Source organism: Mauremys reevesii, linkage group 2, assembly GCF_016161935.1.
Source record: "Mauremys reevesii isolate NIE-2019 linkage group 2, ASM1616193v1, whole genome shotgun sequence".
Lineage (NCBI taxonomy): Eukaryota > Metazoa > Chordata > Testudines > Geoemydidae > Mauremys > Mauremys reevesii.
Window position 1 is genome coordinate 252,300,189 of NC_052624.1, and position 24,027 is coordinate 252,324,215.

The 24,027-nt window shown below is 41.4% G+C and overlaps 1 protein-coding gene across 1 annotated transcript; it reads right to left on the minus strand.

Annotated features, from left to right (window-relative positions):
- Positions 1-395: 395 nt before the first annotated feature.
- Positions 396-24,014, minus strand: SLC25A32 (solute carrier family 25 member 32). The gene is made up of 7 exons (XM_039525823.1): positions 23,689-24,014; positions 19,022-19,172; positions 11,856-11,941; positions 10,094-10,254; positions 2,077-2,190; positions 1,249-1,394; positions 396-555 (listed from the first exon to the last, which is right to left on the minus strand). Exons 1-7 carry the CDS (start codon positions 23,864-23,866, stop codon positions 420-422), a joined length of 972 nt encoding a protein of 323 aa, XP_039381757.1. The 5' UTR covers positions 23,867-24,014; the 3' UTR covers positions 396-419.
- Between the last annotated feature and the right edge of the window lie 13 nt (positions 24,015-24,027).

Genomic DNA, 24,027 nt, shown 5'->3' on the forward strand with positions numbered 1-24,027 from the left:
TTGATAGATCTGGAACCTATCACAACTTTTGATGTCCTCACAACCTCACTCAATTAACCCTGGACATCATCAGCTTCTTGCTCTTGTATAGGAAAAGATGATTTAGAGAGATCAGTTCATCGAAGGACATAGCTGTTGCAAGTCTGCCTTTATCCAGTCACTGTGCTGTTTTAAGGTTGGCATGGGAACAGCTGTTTCAGGCAGAGGCTGCTGATTCACAGAGAAGAGGGGAAAAGAGGGGTCAGAAGAGCTCCAATAGAAGAGAAGGCAGTTTGGGTTTTCTGATCCCCAAATTCTTGCTTTGATTACTGGAACAGTTCACAATCTTAAGCTAGACAGTTGTACAATATTTCTCTCAGATTACGTTTCAAAAAATAAAGGACAGTAAACTCCTCTGGATGCAAACTCCTAGCTTTAATTTAATTAGTCTCTTTTCTAAAATTAAGCAAAAAATTGGATACATTTTCATACACTACAAAGGTGATACAGCAGGCAGGAGTCACTCTGATCACATTGGGGATGATTCCTTTGTAAAATCCATGAACTCCTTCTTTCCTTTGTGGGGGGGAAAAAAAGGGCATTTTTAAGCACATTTTAATGAAAAAAATCACCGAGACAAACAAATGTGGAAGCCCACGATATCTCTCTCCGCCCCCCATATACAGTCTTACACCTCTCTTGTGTCTTCAAATTCTAGCCTCTGCACCTGTGCAACCCCACTGACTACCAAGAGTTAAGATTAAGTAAGTTCAGGTCTACACTACAGGTCTATAGCAGTATAACTACGTCACTCAGGGGTTCGAAAAATCCACACCCCTGAGCAACGTAGTTATACTGATCTAACTCTCTGTGTAGAAACCGCTATGTCAATGGGAGACCTTCTCCCATCGACATAGGTACCTCCTCTCGGGGAGGTGGATTAACTACACTGAGGGGAGAAGCTCTCCCAATAGCATGTTAGCGTCTTCACTGAAGTGGTGCAATGGCACACCAGTGCAGCTGTGCTGATATGGCTTGTCTTCACGTACAGCGCTACAAGTAAATAACTGTTGAGTAGGTGATGCACTAGGAGGAACAGAATCCAATTCACACTTGGCCCTGCAGAACCAACACAGCCAACAGAAAAAAACAGTAATAAAAATGTGTCACTGAAGTCAGCAGCCACAACACTGACTACACACCAGGAGCAGATCTGTTGATTAAGGTGATGTCATTTTCAGAATTGCATTTTTACTTCTCTATGCCTACCTCCACGTCCTGCGAATAACATCAACCATTCCAGAGTACCTATTGTGTTGATCCTGAAGACGAGCTCGCACTACTTGATATGGGTATGTTGCTGACACAGCAAATATTTTGGATAGTGCTGCCATGGTAATGTATTCTAAAGCAGTCTAAAATTATAAGAAAGTTACCAATGTTAGTTTAAGTCAAATTACAGATAACTAAATAAAATGCTAGGAACTATCAAACTGCTTTTTAAAGCACGAACAGAGCAGTAACTCTAGATTTTTTTTTCTGTAAGAAGGCTATACAAGTTCCAATAAGTGCTGATGTTTATTACACATTAATACTAGCATTAGAGGTACTTATTTTGGTGTAAAAACGGATTATACTGATGTCCTCATTTATATCGCAAGTTCAATAGCATACTTAATATCCTAAAAAGTATATTATAAATTACTTTTTTGGTATAGTTATTATTTATTTATCTGTTTATATTTGTGGAACTACAAACATTCTCCCAAAAGTTAATTTAAAAATGAAACAAAACAAACAAGATTTGCCAAGTTCTCAAATGAAAAGTGGATTTCCCCAACATGTAAAAACAGTGTTAATTGGCTGGTGATGAGGTAATTTGTACTAAAAATTGAAAGTGAAAAAAACAATGAATATTTTCCTTATTTTTCCTGTGTGATATGCCAAAAGTTAATATAACATTAATAGCTAATAAAATTGGTAGTTTGTGGCAATTGCACAACAGTACAATCTCATCTGATCTGTGTTCTAGACATTTCTGGTTTCCAAATACACACATACTATAAAAGATAAATGTTTCCATTTAAGGCAACTTACCAATTTTGTATCCAATCGTCTGTTTCTATGCTTATTGTATCTCAATTTCAGATCTTCATATGCCATGAACTGAAGTGCTCCATGTGAAGTTCCAAACAGACCTGGCACAAATCCCTAAAACATTTTTATTTTTTAAAAAAAAAACAGGTTAATCTGTAACCCTTGAAACCTAGACAACCTGCTTGCATCTTCTTATTCCAACATACGCTCTGCGCTCCCCTCCCAAGAAACACAACTCAGAAATTTATATTGTTGTAAAACCTAAAGGCTACAACCAGGTTTGGTCCTGTTGTGCTACACACCGTACAAACACATCTATCTAAATGTCAGCCCCTGCCACAAAGAATTTACAGCAGTAACCCCGCCGCCTCCTTGCCATAAGGGGGTGAAACTTATCTGGGCCGGCCAGGGCCGAAGATTGCTTCCCAGAAGTGTTGCTGCCCTGTTGTCAGGCAACCCTCTCAAGCAGAGAGGAGGCTGGAGGGAGGGAACTAAACCAGCAGCCCCAGATGTCCTGACAGAGAGGACTTTGATTGGTTCTCTACCCCAGGAATCAGGGAGAGAGAAAATGGTTCTGTATCCCTCTGGGATGACAGTTTAGATAGACAAAGTGGATGAGGCTATATCTTTTATTGCACCAACCTGTGTTGGGGGGGAGAGACAAGCTTTCCAGCTATACAGAGTTCTTCTAAATAAAATTAAATTAAAAATATTACCTCACCCATCTTGTCTCTCTAATATCCTGGAACCAGCACGGCTAAAACCACTCCAAATAGCTGAGAAACATACGAGGAGGTAGCCCCTCCTTTGAGGTGACAGAGGAAAGGGTCGAGAGAGATGGTGGCAAAGAGCACCAGAGAGGAAGGGAGCATCCAGCTCCCCTCACAGATTGACCTTTTTTCAATTTTCCCAATCCTCAGTTGGGAAACTTCATCAAACTGGGTTCCCACAGGGCCTGCCATGACACTGGGAGGGCAGTGACTGCTTGATGGGACAGTTCAGCTGGCTGCCACAGCTAACAGCCTGATCACTAACAGTTACCTCAGCCAGGAGGAAAAGTGAAAAAGCTCATATCTCTAAGACTAGTATCAGAGGGGTAGCCGTGTTAGTCTGGTTCTGTAAAAGCAGCAAAGAATCCTGTGGCACCTTATAGACTAACAGACGTTTTGCAGCATGAGCTTTCGTGGGTGAATACCCACTTCTTCGGATGCAAGTGGTGGAAATTTCCTGGGGCAGGTATATATAAGCAAGCAAGAAGCAAGCTAGAGATAACGAGATCAGATCAATCAGGGAGGATGAGGCCCTGTTCTAGCAGTTGAAGTGTGAAAACCAAGGGAGGAGAAACTGGTTCTGTAATTGGCAAGCCATTCAGTCTTTGTTTAGTCCTGAGCTGATGGTGTCAAATTTGCAGATGAACGGGAGCTCAGCAGTTTCTCTTTGAAGTCTGGTCCTAAAGTTTTTTTGCTGTAGGATGGCCACCTTAAGATCTGCTATAGTGTGGCCAGGGAGGTTGAAGTGTTCTCCTACAGGTTTTTGTATATTGCCATTCCTAATGTCTGATTTGTGTCCATTTATCCTTTTCCTTAGAGACTGTCCAGTTTGACCGATGTACATAGCAGAGGGGCATTGCTGGCATATGATGGCATATATTACATTGGTGGAAGTGCAGGTGAATGAACCGGTGATGTTGTGGCTGATCTGGTTTGGTCCTGTGATGGTGTTGCTGGTGTAGATATGTGGGCAGAGTTGGCATCGAGGTTTGTTGCATGGATTGGTTCCTGAGCTAGAGTTACTATGGTGCGGTGTGCAGTTGCTGGTGAGAATGTTTCAGGTTGGCAGGTTGTCTGTGGGCGAGGACTGGTCTGCCACCCAAGGCCTGTGAAAGTGTGGGATCATTGTCCAGGATGGGTTGTAGATCTCTGATGATGCGTTGTAGGGGTTTTAGCTGGGGACTGTATGTGATGGCCAGTGGAGTCCTGTTGGTTTCTTTCTTGGGTTTGTCTTCCAGTAGGAGGCTTCTGGGTACACGTCTGGCTCTGTTGATCTGTTTCCTTATTTCCTCGTGTGGGTACTGTAGTCTTGAGAATGCTTGGTGGAGATTTTCTAGGTGTTGGTCTCTGTCTGCGGGGTTAGAGCAGATACGGTTGTACCTCAGTGCTTGGCTGTAGACAATGGATCTTGTGGTGTGTCCGGGATGGAAGCTGGAGGCATGAAGGTAGGCATAGCGGTCGGTAGGTTTTCGGTATAGGGTGGTGTTGATGTGACCATCACTTATTTGCACCGTGGTGTCTAGGAAGTGGACCTCCCGTGTAGATTGGTCCAGGCTGAGGTTGATGGAGGGGTGGAAGCTGTTGAAATCGTGGTGGAATTTTTCCAGAGTCTCCTTCCCATGGGTCCAGATGATGAAGATGTCATCGATGTAGCGTAGGTAGAGAAGGGGCGTGAGTGGACGGGAGCTGAGGAAGCGTTGTTCCAGGTCGGCCATAAAAATATTGGCATATTGTGGGGCCATACGGGTGCCCATAGCGGTGCCACTGATCTGGAGATATATATTGTCAGCAAATTTGAAATAGTTGTGTGTGAGGATAAAGCCACAGAGCTCAGCAACCAGTTGTGCTGTGGCATCATCAGGGATACTGTTCCTGACAGCTTGTATTACATCAGTGTGTGGGATGTTTGTGTAGAGAGCCTCTACATCCATGGTGGCCAGGATGGTGTTTTCTGGAAGGTCACCAATGCATTGTAGTTTCCTCAGGAAATCAGTGGTGTCACGGAGATAGCTGGGAGTGCTGGTAGCATAGGGTCTGAGTAGAGAGTCTACATATCCAGACAGTCCTTCAGTGAGAGTTCCAATGCCCGAGATGATGGGGCGTCCAGGATTTCCGGGTTTGTGGATCTTGGGTAGTAGATAGAATAACCCTGGTCGGGGCTCTAAGGGTATGTTGATTAGTTCTGGTGTTAGTGTAGGGAGTGTCCTGAGTAGATGGTGCAGTTTCTTAGTGTATTCCTCAGTGGGATCTGAGGGAAGTAGCCTGTAAAATTTAGTATTGGAGAGTTGTCTGGCGGCCTCCTTTTGGTAGTCAGACCTGTTCATGATGACAACAGCACCTCCTTTATCAGCCTTTTTGATTATAATGTCAGGATGGTTTCTGAGGCTGTGGATGACATTGCGTTCTGCACGACTTAGGTTGTGAGGCAAGCGATGTTGTTTTTCCACAATTTCTGCCTGTGCACGTCGGCGGAAGCATTCAATGTATAGGTCCAGACTGTCATTTCGACCCTCAGGAGGAGTCCATGTGGAGACTGTTACCCCAGAGAAGGATTCAGATCAGCCCTTGGAGCTGCAAAGCTATTTCCGAGATTCAGATTGCTCTGTGGATCATTGGACCCCTCAGACAAGACACCAGGCCACAGTGCCTGCAATGTCTACAAGTGCACCACTGACAGGTACCTGGATGTGGGACTGACACATTAGAGTGGTGGGTCTCAAACTTTTGTACTGGTGATCCCTTTCACATAGCAAGCCTCTGAGTGCGACCTCCACCCTTATAAATTAAAAACACTTTTTAATATATTTAACACCATTATAAATGCTGGAGGCAAAGTGGGGTTTGGGGTGAAGGCTGACAGCTTGCGACCCTCCATGTAATAACTTTGTGACCCCGAGGAGTCCTGACCCCCAGTTTGAGAACCCCTGTGCTAGAGGGCTGACATAACAACTAGAGTCAGAGAGACTTTGTGGGTGGTTGTGTTAAGTGACCAAGAGAAATAAAAACAGGTTTATGGCATCCTCTACAGATGGCTGCGTATATATTTTAAAAATCTATCCAGGTTCATATATATTTAGTTAGTATATCTTGTTCTTGACATTTTTTTGTGTTTATAATTTCTACTGTTTATATAAAGCTTATTGGAGCTGTTTGGTAATTTGAGAATTATGTATTTATGTATGAATGGAGTATGATATCCTGTTAGGGTGGATTACCCATTTTTCCCCAGGAGGCACTGCCAATGAAGTAGCAGTTTGAATAATCCAGATCTCCAGTGCGGGGAGTCATGAGTTCAACACGGAGACCCACAATGGCAGAATGATCCTGGACCTCAAGAGGTCAAACACACCCCACCCCTCCTGAGTGTGCACCCTCTGAGGTGCTTGGGGGGTGCAGAGCAGGGAGAAGTCATGTCTTTTAAACTATGCTACAAGTGGACAAGACAAATAATTGGCCAGGGGAAACAAGGTAACAAATCCAACAGAATGGGTTCAGGTTCTTAGCCTATCAGGTTGCGTTCTTGTGAATACATCACAGAATGGCTGGCCATTTAAGGGAAGCTGGGCCCAGCAATTCTGCAAGTTTTATCAGCAGTGATTTTATATTTATTTGTTGCTGATGAAAATGCTGAATAGCATCAGGCCTACCACCAATCCCTGTGGAACTCCACTAGAAACACCCCTATATTCAACAATTCCTCACGGACTACTTTTTAAGATCCATCAGTTATCCACTTCTTAATTCATTTAATGTGAATTCTATAGAGACTATATAATGCTAATTTTTTTTATGAGAATGTTGTGTGGCACTACGTATATTATATCTATGCAGTTACCTTTATCAACCAAACTTGTAATCTCAAAGATGAAGAATATCAGGCTTGACAAGACCTATTTTCCCTAAAACATGTTGACTAGCATTAATTATAGTCCCATCTTTGACTACTTTATCAGCTGAATCCTATATCAGCTTTTCCATTATTCTGCCAGATAGTGATGTCAGGCTAACCAGTCTATCATTACCCAGGTTATCCTATTTGCTCTTTTTTGAATATTGGCACAATATTAGCACTCTTCCAGCCCTCTGGAATTTCCCTGATATTCAAGGTTTACTGAAAAAAGAACATCAGTGGGCCAGATTTCCTTAGCCAACTCTCTTAGGACTCTTACATCAACAGGCCTGGATAACTTGCACTCAAACATATTTATCGCTAGCAGATGTTAACATCCTTCTCCATTACTAATGGACTGGAAAGTATTATCATTGTCATGTGATATGAGATCATCCTGCTTCTTTCCAAATACAGAACAGAAATATTTATTGAACATTTCTTCCTTTTCTCCATCATCATTAACAATTATACTATTTCAAGGATCTATATCATTGCTAGGATTTTGTTCCTAATATAATTAAAAATGTCTTCTTATTGTCCTTAGCCCTGCCAACCATGGATTTTTCCCTTGTATTCTTTGGAATCAATGAATTACAAATTATGAAGTGCACAAAATTGATAAGGGAAGCTATCTATTCCCTCCTTTTCCATTTGTTACATTTTGCTTTTTTATTTCTAATTGCTGCTGTCACTTCACCACTGAACGGGGATGAACTTGAAGGATGCAGGTTTGGAGGCACCAAGGCCACAGGAGGAGACTGCAGTAGCCAAGGCATGAGATTTAAAAAACCCTCTGCTATAGTCTCTTTCAAGATATGTTTACATATCCTCTTGACAAAAGGATTTATTGTTAGTCAGCAGCTTTAATCTAAGAAAAAAAACCCAAAATGGGCTAAAAAGCTGACATGCTAACTCAAGTGATTTTATCATGAGTTTCACAATATTTGCTGTTTTTCTTAAAACTCCAGCACCTGGGGTCTTGTGATTATATGAGAATCTGTTTTTATTTTTTAATTTTTTAGCCCTAATGGTTATGGAGAAAAACTAGAGAACATAAACCTTGAAGTCTCAAAGTCAAATAAAGAGAACCAAAAAATTAGTATAATTTTAAATCTCATTATTTTTAAGCCAATCTCATGATATTTTTGGGGCCTAAATCATGATTTGGCATGCTCAGGCCTGCGATTACTGTGCTGGCTCTTTTAAGACCTGGCAAGACCAGCCTACTGTTTACTGGGCCTCACCCTTTCAAACAAGGGAATTCTGGCAGACGAAGTCTCCAGGAGGCAATGATGGGCAGGGCATATTATGTGACGGCTAGGCTATACACAGAGAGCTGTTCTTGCCTCAGTTTGGCAGAGTGTCTCCCCCTCTGGTCTTTTCACCAAAGAAACAACCTAGTGGATGGACTAGAGAAACAGGCAGGTGAACGGAACAGAACTCTAGAGTCAAGTATCTGAAGGAAAAGGCCTGAGGCAATACAGTAAGGGTACAGGCTTGAGACCTGGCACTGGGCACTTGCGTTTATTTTGGGACAGCAAGCTGGGTTGAATGAAGCCTCCTTTACCCCACATCAACAGAATGACGACTGATTGGGCCTGGGGAGGATCAAGAAAAAAACTGCTTAGTTCAGGGAAGGCAAGTTATTGAGGAACCCTGTATCAACAGGGCAAATGAACTACCAATCCCAGGCAGGGCTGAAAATTGTGGATGTGAGGTCATCTGCACAACAGGCTAAAGAGAAAGCTGTTTCAGGGAATGCAAAAGAAACTGTTCAGTTCAGGGAGGGCAACCCTACGTCAGTGGGCTGTGAAAGAGATGCATTTTGCTTTTGGGATAACGAGAGTCCAGACGGGAGAACTCTTTACTGTGGTTTGGCTGGAGGGCTAGATTCCAAGTCACTCATCCACCATTTGCAAAGCTTCAAACATGGCACACAGAGGGGGAAGCAGCAGGGAAAGTCATTCTGTGCTTTAATTTCTTTAAAAAAAAAAAAAAAAAAAAAAAAAGGCCTGAAGTACTCTATACTAGAATATAACAGGTTCAGACAGCCCTTATCTCAAGCAAAAGTTGCTTGATGTGGATAGTTATGTGGGTAACCTTCTTTAGATAACAGCTATTATAGGCTCTTTCAAAGGAAGAGCCTAGCTTGGATCCCTACTCTTGCAGGTAAGGTTAGCACTAGAGAGAAGCATCCAGGGCCAAAACACATGGAAAATCTGAAAAGCACCCCAATGGAACAGAATTTAAGAAGTTCTAACAGATGCAAGAAATTAGAACGGATCTACATGGAACAGAACAAACATTTATCGAGGCACACCAAAGAATCCCAGCAACTTCAGGTTAAGGAGTAAGTGAAATATTTTGTTTCAGAGTTATCAGAACTTGGCATTCATTGGTACCTGCTAGAACAATCTCAGAGTACTGGGATCAGCAAATAAGGGAGATGAACATTCAAGTAACCTACCCACAGTTGCTAAGAGCCAGCAAGCCTGTTCCTCCACATTAGTTGGATTAAAAGAACCAGAGTTCTTCAGGTCTCCAAGGTACTGACGACTGTCCTAATGTCATAGCTTGAAGGGAGGGAGGGAGGCAGAATGAAGTTCAAATCCAGCTATTATTTTGTTTCCCTAAATAAATTCTCACATGGAAAGAATAAAAGAGCCACATTTTCAGTTGTGTAGCCTAGTTGTTGTAGTCAAATTTAAAATCCTACAAAATGTGTGGATCCAGAGCTGAAGATGACACATTACAGGCCTAAATGCCTGGGAATGGGATGTGAGAGGTGACTGCAGTATTGTCCACAGTAATGGAGGGATGATTAATAACTCTATTTCAGTCATACTGCATTTAAGATGATGGTTGGACATTCATGAGATGTCAGAAAGACAGGCAGATAGATGGGACTGGATGAAGGAACAGTTTGATCAATATCAGCCTCAATCTGCCCTAGAAATTATGCCCTGCTGCCGCCACCTCTCTCCTCAAACGACTAGAAGAGAATACTACAGAGGAAAAATTCACGATTATTAAACAAAAGCAGTTCTTGATTCAACTTTTCTATTTTAGCCATAGTATTCCTCTCACCGGAGTTTCAGCCCACGATGTTTTTGTCCATGTACCTCATAGTCTCCCCACTTCCAGTTTCACTACTGCTTATCCTTCTGCAACCTTTACTTACCATTTTAAGCCTTTTTTGTTGCAATCCTCTGGTGTGGTAGAAATAGGCTTATGAGATGATGAAAGGTAGCTTTTATAGTAATATGTAACAACTTTCCAATTCCACAAGAGCCACAGTGCTATTACACCCACGATAAATTCCAGAATTCTTATCCATTATGTCAGATTATATTACCTTGTATAAGCCACGTATACCCTCCAGCTTGTATATCTTTATAAGAGCATCAAACATTCCTTTGTACTGGCGCTTTGATGAATCAATGCCAGCATCGTACTGTAACACAAGCCGCGTCTTCGTTACCCATATTGGGTTTGTGATACAGAGGGTCATGACTCCTAAGAACAGATGGAAGTTAGGGTAATATTACGAATGCCACGCTGAAAGTTTGTACCATTTTGTTCAATTCAGTACAACACACACCCATCCTACAAGAATACTAAACAAGAAAAATGTAGGCGTTCCACTCTTTTCCTCTTCACTTTGAGAGCCAAATCCTACTGCAACAGTTCTGCTGAACACAGGATGGGAGGGGAAACTGGTATAATTTGGGGCGTCTGTGCAGAAGTGCCTGCTGCAGACCACAGGGCTCCCTGTGTATCCTTATCCACTGGCCCCAACGTAATCTCCTCCTTTACTCCACCATGGTCCAAATGGTGGAATCTGGACATAAGAAGCTAGTTTTATTTTATATGTGCTTTAATACTCTCAATTTAGCCTTATGGTATACAAAATTTCAAAATTAAACAAAGGGTGCACAGAAATTAATTGTCCATGTAATGAACCACCTAACTCTGTCAGAATGATTAACCCAGGGGTAGGCAGCCTATCGCACGCATGCCAAAGGCAGCATGCGAGCTGATTTTCAGTGGCACTCACACTGCCCGGCTCCTGGCCACCAGTCCGGGGGGCTTTGCATTTTAATTTAATTTTAAATGAAGCTTCTTAAATATTTTAAAAACCTTATTTGCTTTACATACAACAATAGCTTAGTTATATATTATAGACTTACAGAAAGAGACTTTCTAAAAACATTAAAATGTATTACTAGCACACGAAACCTTAAATTAGAGTGAATAAATGAAGACTCGGCACAGCACTTCTGAAAGGTTGCCGACCCCTGGATTAACCTGATGTAGCTTTACAGATTACTTTAAGCCATAAGACTGTAAAGTAATGACAAACTAATGATACAATTTAATGTGTAGTATTGCAACAAGAACTCCTCCAAAACTCCAAGATTACCATCTATATCAGAGAAATGTATACAAGAACACAAGAACATTAGAAATGATGTTTAATTCTTAGATTAAGAATTGCAGAGATCAGATATTTTTATTTTGTAGGTAAGATATTTTGAGCATTGGATTGGACCTGTAGTGTTGATCAGATCTGGAATTCAGATCCATTTAATATTTCTGGAATTCAGATCCATTTAATTATTTAAGTATTAAATGTATCTGAATTTGAGATCTGATTGACACTACAGGTCCAATCCAATTCTCATTAAAGCCAATCAAGTTATTGCACTGACTTCAATGGGTGCTTGATTGGGTCCTATATCTGCTTTTGTATATCTTCTAAGTACTCAAAATTAACATTAATACATTATATTACAAGGATGTGTTTAATAAATTTTGGCCTTTTATTGTACAGCTGCATATAGGTTATGCACTAGAATTTGTATAAAATATTAAGAAAAGAGGGCTATGCAGCCATAAAACATTTTAGTGGTTGCTATTTGTGAATAAAAATGTAAAACACACAGCTGTCCAACCAAACATTATTAAATTATTTATTACTTTGTAAGTGAATGCAGCTGGACTGAAACACTTGCACTTGCCATCTGGAAGAAAAAGCAACATTGACAGACAAAGGCAAAAACAGCATATGGGGACAGGCTGAAGGTAAACATTAATCTTGTTAGCATTTTCCTCACCGGCCTCAGCAGCTGACACTAGGTGCTCCGTTGCACCAAGACTTTCTAGCTTTCTTTCCTCCTTATAGGCTTTGATGGCATTATAGCTGGAAGAGGTAAAACATATTTAGATAGAAGAAATACAGATCATTTAGGAAAAGGTTTCTAAAGATTATATATTACTTTATGCACCATTGCCCTTAGAGAGCACACACAGTCAGAGATTAACCTGTCTCAGTCAGATGCAATACAAGTTGCTGAATTGTAGCTCAAGGCTATTTAAATATCTGTTACAACAGCACCCTTTAAAGTGCCAGAATATTCCTAGATAACAACAATGGGACAGCACTCTGTAACTTTGATCTGAACTGAAAAATTAGTCTGTGTGAGATGTTTATAAGACGAAAGACTGCTTCTTCATAAACCCTAGACGGTAGGTATTTATTTTCTAGCACTACATTATCTCAGTCTTTATCTGCTGGATTGACCTCATGCCCTTTGGCCTGCATTCTGGATTTTGAATGAACTCTCACTGGGAGGTGAACAAGTGGAAGTCAGAAGAGAATAAGCTCTAGATAATCAGTAGAATAGTTTTGCACAAATAACTGTCCTCTACTTTGTTTGAATCAACAGGAAATCAGTTTTCCATTTTATAGTTAATGAACAAATTTAAGACACTTTACATTGAAGGAAAGGCCCCAAAGAGCAAAAAACCATCAGCTCACAAAAAATTCTGAAAAGCTGACTTGCACACATTGATTTCTTTATGCATATCTTAAATGCTTTCAGCTTCAGCAGACTTAATTTAAAGTGCCTATTTAATTCCTAATATCTGTCTAAGTTTAGGTTCTTATTTTTTATTTAGCATAAATTATTTCAGGTTCTAGAAAAAAAGATTCATGATACTTGACAATAAGAACTGCCATATTGGGTCAGACCATAGTCCATCTTTCCCAGTATCCTGTCCCCAATGGTGGCTTGTACCAGAGCTTCAGGGGGAAAAGTACAGAATAGGGCAATTAAAGAGTGATCCACTCCATCCTGTTCTCTACTCTCGGTTTCTGATGGTCACAGGTTAAGGGTCACCCTGAGCATGGGGTTATATCCCTGACCATCTTGGTTAATAGTCATTGATGGACCTATTCTCCACAAACCAATCCAGTTCTTTTTTGAACTCAGTTATACTTCTGGCCATCAAAACATCCCATGGCAATAAATTCCACAGATTAATTTCACATTGTGTGAAAAGTACTTCCTCGTTTGTATTAAACCTGTTGTTTATCAGTTTCATAGGGTGACTCCTGGTTTTGAATAGTGTGAAAAGGTTTCATTTTTCTATTCACTTTCTCCACACCATTCATGATTTTATAGACCTCTCTCACATCCCTCCTTAGAAGTCTCCTTTCCAAGCTGAACAGCCCCAATCTGTTTAGTCTCTCCTCATATGGAAACCATTCCATACCCTTGATTATCTTTGTTGTTCTTCTCTGAACCTTTTCCAGTTCCACTATATACTTTTTGAGAAGGGACAAACAGAACTGGACACAGTATCCCAGGTGTGGGCACATCATGGATTTATAAAGTGGTATTATATCTTCTGCCTTATTTTCTATCCCCTTCCTAAATAGTTCTTAACATACTGAGAGACTTTCAGATTGCTGCTGCGCATGGAGTGGAAGTTTTCAGAGAACTATCCATGGTTACGCCAAGATCTTACTTAATTTGCCATTTTGTTACAGAGGAATCTCACAAAACTGGGTAACTCCTCAAAGTCTGCTTTAGACTGAACTATTTTGAATAATTTTGTATCATCAGCAAACTTTGCCACTTCACAGTTCACTCCTGTAGCGGGGTGGTCGCCCCGCTCCCGCCTTAAAGGGCTTAGAACCGCCCAGGAGAGGGCTGTGATTGGGGAAGCAGCCTCAGCTGGGGCCATGCCCCAAACAGAACACAGTTGGCCCTTATAAAAGGGCTGTGAGCCAGGTCCTCTGAGACTATCTCTCTGCCTTTAGAGGGAGAAGGGCCTGGCTGCTGGGGAGTGTACCTGGGTACCTAAGGTGGAGCAGGGCTGAGGGAAGGCAAGAGGAGCTGGGGAGCTCCGGCCTGGAAACCCCCCAGGCTACCGGCCTAGTGCAAGGCCAAAAGGTACTGGGGTTGCACAGAGGGCAGCCCACGGGTAGGCAGAGGCAGTAGGCCCAAACCCTCCTTGCCAGTGATGAGTGGCAATCAGACTGCAGTCTTCCCGTGAGTGGGGGCTAGATGGGGACTGGCAGTAGCCAAGACTGATGCAAGATGGAGGGGTGGGGATTCCCTGGGGAGGGGAGACCCACCAATACTGTGGGGCAAAGGGGCAAAACCCCAGTGGAAAGGGGCACTGGGGTCCAGGAGGGACAGGGGGCCCTGGCAAGGCGAGACAGGGGCCTGCAGAGGGCGCTCCAAGGCTGTGAAGGAGCTAATTCTTAGGATGACAGCAGGAGGTGCCCCCATTACAATTCCCTTTTCCAGATCATAAATGAATGTGTTGAACAGCACATATACCAGTAGAGATCCTTGGGGAACCTGCTGTTCACCATTTCCCACTGAAGTAAGACAAGCTACAAGTGAAGTTATTTAATATTTCTGCAGCATCATAATAATAAAACCTAGTTCTTATATAGTACTTTCCATCAGATCTCAAAGTCTTTTACAAGGGAGGTCAATATCATTACCCTCCCCATTTTACAGATGGGGAAACTGAGGCACATCAAGGCAATACTTTGCCCAAGATCACCCAGCAGGCCAATGGCAAAGCCATGAATAGAATCCCGATCTCCTGAATCCCAGTCAGAGTGAATAAAAATCAATAATTAAAAAAAATGAAAAATCTGATTTAGACTAATTTTTAAAAAATCCAATTTTTAAATTTGAAATTATAACCACAAAAAGCAAATAAGCATACATTAAAAAGTAAGTAGTACATGTTAAAGGAGTTCAGGAGACCTGTCAATTTCTCAAAGAGACAATATTAAAGGCACAACAACCTATCTTGATGCCAAGGAAAGCGAAAAATAATATCAGGAGGCCAGTTTGGCTCCATCTGGAGCTCTTTAATGACCTGAAAATCAAAAGGAAATCTGACAAAAAGCAGAAACATGAAAAAATTGCAAAGGATGAGTACAAAAGAATAGTGCAAGCATGTAAGGATAAAATCAGAAAGGCTAATTACACCTAGCAAGGGACATAAAAGGCAGTAAGAAGAGGTTCCATAAATACATTAGGAGCAAGAAAAAGAAGGAGAGCTTATAACAGATGACACTAAGAAGGCTGAGCTCTTTAATGCTTATTTTGCTCCAGTCTTCATTAAAAAGGTTAATTGTGACCAGACACTTAATATAACATTTACAACAGGGGAAGGCACACAAGTCAGAAAAGAATAAGTTTAATCTGTTCAGGTTAGCAGGGCCTGATGAAATTCATCCTAGAGTATTTAAGGAACCAGTTGAAGCAATCTCAGAACCGTTAATGAATATCTTCAAAGACTTATTGAGACAGGTGAGATCCCAATGGACTAGCAAAGGGCAAACATAGTACCTATCTTTAAAAAGGAATCAAAGAGGACCTAATGAATTATAGATCAGTCACCCCAACTTTGATACCTAGAAAGATACTGGAACAAAATTATTAAACTGTCAATTTGTAAGCACCTAGAAGATAATTGGGTAATACGCTACAGCCAACATAGATTTGTCAGGAACAAATCATGTCAAACCAACCTAATTTCCTTCTTTGATAGTTATTGGCCTACTGGTTGGGGACAGCTATAGATGTGATATACCTTCATTTTAATAAGGCTTCTGACACAGTCTTCCACATGACATTCTTATAAGCAAACTAGGGAAATATAGTCTAGATGAAATTTAATATAAGGTGAGTGCACAACTGGTTGAAAGACTGTACTCAAAAAGTAGTTATCAATGGCTCACTGTCAAACCAGGAGAATGTATCTAGTTGGGCCCTGCAGCAGTCTGTCCTGGGTCCGGAACTCCTCAACATTTTCACTGATGATGATTTGGATAATGGAACAGAGAAAATGCTAGTAAAATCTGCAGATAACACCAAGCTGAGAAGGGCAGCAAGAACTATGGAGGACAGGATTAAAATTCAAAATGACCATGACAAACTGGGAAATTTTTATGACATCAACAAGATGAAAGTCAGTAAAGGCAAGTGCAAAGTACTACACTTTGAAGGAAAAATCAAATGGAAATAACTGGCTAGGCAGCAGTACTGCTGAAAAGGCACTCTGGGGCATAGTGGATCACAAATTGAATATGAGCCAGCAATGTGATGCAGTTGTGAAAAAGGTTAATATTATTCTGAGGTATATTAATAGGAATGTGATACATACTACATAGGAGGTAATTGTTCGGCTCTACTCAGCACTGGTGAGGCCTCAGCTGGAGTACTGTGTCCAGTTGTGTGCACCAGGCATTAAGAAAACATGGACAAATTGGAGAGCGGAGAGCAACAAAATGATAAAAGGTTTAGAAAACCTGACCTATGAGGAAGGTTTTAAAAAACTGAATACATTTAGTCCTGAGACAAGAGGGGAAGAAGGGAGGGCACATGATACAATAACAGTCTTAAAATAATGTTAAGCGCCATGATAAAGAGGACAGTGATCAATTGTTCTCCATATCTACTGATGGTAGGACAAGTAGTAATCAGCTTAAGCTACAGCAAGGGAGATTTAGGTTAGATGTTACAAATTAAGAAAAACTTTCTAACTATAAGGAAATTAAATATTAGAATAGGTTACTAAGGGAATTTATGGAATCCCTGTCATGGAAAGATTTTAAGAACACGTTAGACAAACAACTATTAGGGATAGTCTAGGTATACTTGCTCCTGCCTCAGTGTGGAGCGACGGACTACATGATCTTGAAGACCCTTCTAGACCTACACTGCTATGTTTTCTATGTTTGCTGACAAAGTTTTAAAGAAAGTCGAACCAATGATCCGGTCAAAGTCACTGGCTAAGCACCTGGAGCCAGAGTTTGCTGAAGTGATAAACCAGCTATTGACAGCAGTACCCTCTTCTGCAGGTGCAGAGACTATATTTTTCATTTTAGTCTATTCAAATAGTTCAACGACTAGTTCAGTCAAAGTTAAGAATCTGATTGTTTTTTGTTTTTCCAACTTCCAAACAGGAAAACTTGTTTCCCCTCTTCCAATCCATGAATAAAAATGGGGTGTGAGGATGAGATCTACTAGTTCTAAGATCTTGAAGGACATGGTGACCAGAATCGTGTCAACTCAATAACTATAGACAGTATTTCCTTAATAAAGCTATAAGTTTTAAATATAAAATATGTTTTGATAAATGTACTGGATACATAAGGAAAAGATTAAGGTAGTTTTATTCAACTAATAAAAAATACTTTAAAATGCTGTTTTTGTGTACTTTTACTTGAATTTCAATTTCTGAACTGAGAAAAGATAAAAAAAAATTAATCTAATAAATAAAATGCATCATTCACAATTTTCTAATAAAAATGTAAGAAACCCAAGACTCTGAATGTGTTTTACACTAAACAATTGCTTAAGTGTATAGAACATAAGAACATAAGAAAGGCTGTACCGGGTCAGACCAAAGGTCCATCTAGCCCAGTATCTGTCTACCGACAGTGGCCAATGCCAGGTGCCCCTGAGGGAGTGAACCTAACAGGCAATGATCAAGTGATCTCTCTCCTGCCATCCATCTCCATTCTCTGACGAACAGAGGATGGGGACACCATTCTTACCCATCCTGGCTAATAGCCATTTATGGACTTAGCCACCATGAATTTATCCAGTCCCCTTTTAAACATTGTTATAGTCCTAGCCTTCACAACCTCCTCAGGTAAGGAGTTCCACAAGTTGACTGTGCGCTGCGTGAAGAAGAACTTCCTTTTATTTGTTTTAAACCTGCTGCCTATTAATTTCATTTGGTGACCCCTAGTTCTTGTATTATGGGAATAAGTAAATAACTTCTCCTTATCCACTTCCTCAACATCACTCATGATTTTATATACCTCTATCATGTCCCCCCTTAGTCTCCTCTTTTCCAAACTGAAGAGTCCTAGCCTCTTTAATCTTTCCTCATATGGGACCCTCTCTAAACCCCTAATCATTTTAGTTGCTCTTTTCTGAACCTTTTCTAGTGCTAGAATATCTTTTTTGAGGTGAGGAGACCACATCTGTACACAGTATTCGAGATGTGGGCGTACCATGGATTTATATAAGGGCAATAATATATTCTCAGTCTTATTCTCTATCCCCTTTTTAATGATTCCCAACATCCTGTTTGCTTTTTTGACCGCCTCTGCACACTGCGTGGACATCTTCAGAGAACTATCCACGATAACACCAAGATCTTTTTCCTGACTCGTTGTAGCTAAATTAGCCCCCATCATGTTGTATGTATAGTTGGGGTTATTTTTTCCAATGTGCATTACTTTACATTTATCCACATTAAATTTCATTTGCCATTTTGTTGCCCAATCACTTAGTTTTGTGAGATCTTTTTGAAGTTCTTCACAATCTGCTTTGGTCTTAACTATCTTGAGTAGTTTGGTGTCATCTGCAAACTTTGCCACCTCACTGTTTACCCCTTTCTCCAGATCATTTATGAATAAATTGAATAGGATTGGTCCTAGGACTGACCCTATTAGTAGAAATAGTGCATTCTCCTGAGTAGCAAAAACTACCACATTGCATGTAAAGGTTTATCTAGTTGTAAATCAACATTTTTGAATAGTTATACCAACCAATGAGAATGAACTTTCTTTAGGAAAATAAAGAAAGTACAAACGCAAGACAACATTAAAAATAATTAAATTAAATCCAAGTCTCCTGCTTGCTAAAATAAATCATGAATACAGTTGGTTAAAGGATGATTAAAACTGATTTAAATCAATCCACTCTGGTTCCAATCCACTACTCTATTCACTAGGCCACGCTACCCTCCTAGGCATGCACTATATTTTACAAAAGTTACAGGTCCCTGTCCTAAACTGCTTACAGTCTAAATAAGACTTAAAATAGCAAGTGATGACAAAAGGAAACATTTATATTTATGCACCCACACCATCTCCCCAAAATCAAAGTGCAACCTACATTCAAGGATCACTTTGCATAGAATATTAATATTCTACAGATCCACTTACAAGAAAAAGTAGAGTCCCCAGGAGGCACCTGCACCCCAAATATTTGGAGTTACCCCTTTGTACAGGCCATGTAGTCCTTCATGCTTCCAGACAGTGGTCAAACAGTGTAGAATCCCATTGTATTTTGGTCTCAATTCCAACCCGTCACTTACTATTTAAAAAAAAAAAAGATTACATTGAAAAAACCCCCATCATTCCATTAAGAGTGAAAGCGAGCTGTATAAAAACTACAAAGCAAATAACTTTTTCTCTAGGCTGAGCAGGGAAATGTGCAATATTAAAGAAAGTTGTAGTGAAACAGCTGGCATAGCTATTTATACTAGAACCTCAGAGTTACAAAAAGTTCATGAATGGTGGTTTTGTTTGTAACTCTGAAATGTTCATAACTGTGAACAAAACATTATGATTTTTCTTTCAAAGGTTCACAACTGAACATTGTATGCAGAAGAAAAATGCTGCTTTTAACTACCTGAATTTAAATGAAACAAGCACAGAAACAGTTTCCTTACCTTGTCAAATCTTTTTTTAAACTTTCCTTTTATATTTTTAGCACGTTACATTTAATAAACTACTGCACTGTATTTACTCCCCCCCCTCGCCTCCCGTCTCTGCTGCTTCCTGATTGCATATCTTGGGTTCCAAATGAGGTGTGTGGCTGACTGACCAGTTCGTAACTCTGGTGTTTGTAACTCTGAGGTTCTACTGTAGCTCTATTCCAAAGGTGAATGTGAGTTAGGGTTAGGGGAACTTTACAATGGATTGATGCAATTGTCCTGCAGACCGCCTATGGTCAACAGGATGGAAGTGCCTCTCACTTAGAAGGTAACTCTACTGCAGCATACCATAGATGAGTAGCATCCTTGACTTGAAGCATTTTGTCAGTTTTACAGGGGATGGAGTTTGTCTTCTTTTCTTAATGGCCCTAAGAGTTTTATGCTACATCTAACCTATAATCTGAGATTTTTGTGGTCCTCTACGACTACTACTTTCCCCCCCCCCCCAGAAGATTTTGGTCCGTTGGAATTTTTATTATGACTTTAGCAAGAATCCCCCATTTAAAATGCATCATCCATGTTTGAAGTACGATTTTCAACAGGTCATGAGCTGGTGAATTCAAAATCAGTTTTTACCAGATCAATCAAAGGCTATTTCTGTGCTAAATTCTAATTTTTTCTCTGCCACTCCTCACTAGCTGGGCTGCATTGAATTTTTTTTTTTTAAATTGGAAAAGTGTATCCTTGGCCCTTTTTTATTCAACAGCTGAACTGTTTTTGCCCAAACTTTCAAAGACATTCACCTTAAGAAAAGATGGAAGTATGGAGAGTTTTAGCCTGATAGATTTCAGATGGAACAGAAATGTTTGTGTAGCCTTGACTATTGCCACTATAGCAGTTGCTACTGCTCTTACTATAATGTAAGACTGTAAAATTGATGGCTACAGTATTTGCGATACCAGGAATTTACCTAGAAAGTAGGAACCAGAGGTGGGGTTCAGGGTGACCTAAACTTCAAACTAAAGCAAACTTTCCCAAGACTGTGTCACAACTAGAAAATCAGCTCAAAGTTTTGCAACCAGAGTGGCTTCCTGCCCTGCTTATGCAGAGGAACTATGCCCCCATCAGAAATGGTAGTTTGGTAACTAAAACACAGACAGCATTTTCTGTTTATTACATCCATCCTCTGACTCGCCTCATGTACATAATATGTTCTGAGAAAGACCAAGTTTGAAAAAATAAATGACTCAGCAGGACCTCAAAACAACAGGGAAGTCATAGCCTGGAACATACATTAGGGTGGTCCGTGAAGTTGTTGTTTACCCTGTGACGGAGCAGGAAGCAGGGCAGATTTGACCTGGGAATGTTGCAGGAGAGTTACAATGGGGACGGGGGACTTCCCTTGAAGGAAGCTACCTGAGCTGTAACCTGACCCAGGAGGAGGGTTGGGAGAAGTGACACCTTCTGCCTGGGAGAATGACCAAAGCAGAGGAGGAGCTGGGGGGAGGGGAGAGAGAGCTGCTGGAGGAGTTTTTGTTTTCAGTCTTTGGATGGGTGGTGCAACGCAGGGAAACCCAAGCTGGGGTCTAAACTCCCAGAACCCCCCCAGCAGGACTTGATTGATGGGTTCTGGTTGTACCTACACGCTCCACTTGGGACTGTGTTCCTGTCATCTAATAAACCTTCTGTTTTACTGGCTGGCTGAGAGTCATGGTGAATCTCAGAAAGAGGGGTTCAGGGCCCTGACTTCCCCACACTCCGTGACATACCCATATAGTCTTAATCTCAGATCATCAATTTAATTTAACTTTAAAAATCTTCTTAACCGCCCTAATTAAACTAGTTAGATCTTTGGGGTGTAGGAGCTCCTACCCTAAACCTGTTTTTAAACTTTCACTTTAAATAATAGTTTTTTTTAATCACTATCCTAATTTCTCAGTCCCTAATTCCACTTCCTGGTTGAAGGCAGAGGCTGGAGACTCTTGTGGGTTCAACCCTAGCTCAGTGGTTTGAGCATTGGCCTGCTAAACCCAGGGTTGTGAGCTCAATGCTTGAGAGGGCCATTTAGGGACCTGGGGGAAAAATAAAAATAAAAAAAAAAAAAACCTCTGTCAGAGAGAGTACTTGGTCCTGCTAGTGAAGGCAGGGGACTGGACTCAATGATCTTTCAAGGTCCCTTCCAGCTCTATGAGACAGCTATATCTCCATATATTATTATTTTTATTAGGTAAATGAAAACTGTCACCTCCATTCCATCTACACTGTTTCAGTGAGAATCCATCTTGGTGGGGTGGAGACATATTTGGCATCAGAGTTCCAACCAATAATTCAAAGGGACAGCTCAAAACCCACGGGTTGACTGGTGATGTTGTGGGGCTTAAACCCACCACCTGTGGCCACAAGCAGCAGGAATCACATGGGACACTGGAGTTTTTATCATTGGATGAGGCCTTGGTTCAGAAAAAAACCTGAGACATCAGCATGCTCCCTCCACCTATTATTTCTGGGAATCAGAAAAGAGCATGTGAAGGGGCCATTCCAGTGAGGGAAGGAGTCCAAGGCTCAGTGGTCTCGGATACACACTTTTGTCCAGTCATACAATAAAGCTCTTGAGAAACAGGCAGCATCCAAGGCTTAGGAAATCACAAATACAATCTAAAATGGAATGGTCAAAGCTCAAGAACAAAGATGGAATGCAAAACTTACAGGGGTCTGTGGCAGTTAGGAATAACAGCTGGGCTGAGGGATAGAGAAGTTTAGCTAGCTATCACTGCCAAACTAAGGCAAAAATGTGATATTAGATGTCAGGGAAAGTAACACTTAGAAGGGTGGAAGGAGACAAGATTTAGAGGAAGGGACACTCTCCTGTTAAAAAAAAAATCTTGTGTTACCAGCCCTTTAAGACTACTGAAACTAGTTTATTTTTCACCACCTATGCTATCTAGTGCTAATGTATCAATGAAATTTTCATAATAAAAAGAAATCTAGTAAATGTTGCTTCTACTTAGTCAGTTGCATTTTCCAGTGTCCATATGCTAGGCACAATGCTCCCTCTGTAACTGTAAGAAAAAGTGTTTAAATCCACACCAAAAAATACAATTCCACTTGAATCTTTAAATGATACAGAAAACATATTTTGTAAAACTCTTCAAAAATTCACATTTAATTTTGGAGGCTAAATTATCCACAAATCCATTTAAAATAAATGTAAAGAAATGAGGCAGTTATTTAACCTATATATAAACTGATGTGATAAAATAGAGGCTTCAAAAGAACTCATCAGCCACATCAACAATAGCTCATCTGGAAGAGGATGGCACCCTTCCCTGCAGAAAAACTGCAATTCCAACTTCATTCTCTGCTGACCAGCACCGCAGCCTATAACAATGGGGCTAAATTAAATACTCTTTTGCCTCTACTATTTAATTTATTGTCTCTAAAGACAGTAAAACTGCCCAGTTATGTACCACGGGGAAGTGAATGTAATGCATATGGAATTTAATAGTGGATATCACATCCAAACAAGATAACCGAATACTTGTTATAATGCTGTATTAAGGTTTGATGGGTGCTTAGATCCAGTCAGTGTAACAAGATTGCAGTGGTTCTTAAACTTTTGTACTGGTGAACCCTTGCACATAGCAAGCCTCTGAGTGCAACCCCCTATCTAAATTAAAAACACTTTTTAATATATTTAACACCATTATAAATACGGGAGGCAAAGCAAGGTTTGGGGTGGGGGGTAGCAGCTCGGGATCCCCCATGTAATAACGTTGTGACCCCCTAGGGGTCCCGACCCCCAGAGAATCCCTGAGTTAAAGTTTAGTGTCACTTTGTATTGTGCTAGATCATGCTTCTAGTAGAGTCTCAAGCCCAGGCTTTGCTGTAATTGCAGCCCTCTCCCCGTCCCCTCAACCTTGTCCTGAGATGTGGCTGGTTTCCGACACCTGCAGGCGCCGGTGAAGGACAGCGGACACGCACTACGCCCGGTCGCAGCTAGCTGAAACACTCCAGCCGCATGGCAAATCTGTGCTCTGAAGCGAAGGTGGGAAGAGGCAGATCGGAAACCAGGCTGCGCTACAAATCGTGCCTCAGTTTCCCCAGTGGGAGTGGCTCCAGCAGGCGTGGGGGCCCCCTCTGCAGGGAACGGGGGGAGCAGGGGGCCCGCCTCACCTGCGAAGCGGATCTTCACCAGGTCCAGCGGATGCAGCACCAGGGTGGAGACGACACCGCCGCTCAGACCCGCCACGAGGTTCTCGTACCGCACGTGTCTGAACAGGGGCCGCAAGGGCGGGGCCGGCGGGGACTCCACCGCGCACACCGGCCCCCGCGCGCCCGGAGCCGTATTCATCAGCACTCGGCCACCGCGCCACCGGCCCGCGACAGAGACACGGGGCGTGGGCGGGCGAGTCCGCGGCGCCGGCCAAGCTCCCTCGCCGGTGGGTGGAGCCGGGCCACGCACGTGGGCAGGGGCAAGAGACGAAGACCTTTGCCCCAGGTGCTACGTAGGGC

Coding starts and splice junctions, on each gene's coding strand:
- SLC25A32 (XM_039525823.1), bottom strand. CDS start 23,866: ATGAATACGGCTCCGGGCGCGCGGGGGCCGGTGTGCGCGGTGGAGTCC. Junction 11,942..19,021: donor TGGGGACTCTACTTTTTCTT/GTAAGTGGATCT, acceptor TACCTCTTCCAG/CTATAATGCCATCAAAGCCT. Junction 10,255..11,855: donor AGTGTCAGCTGCTGAGGCCG/GTGAGGAAAATG, acceptor ATCTGTTCTTAG/GAGTCATGACCCTCTGTATC.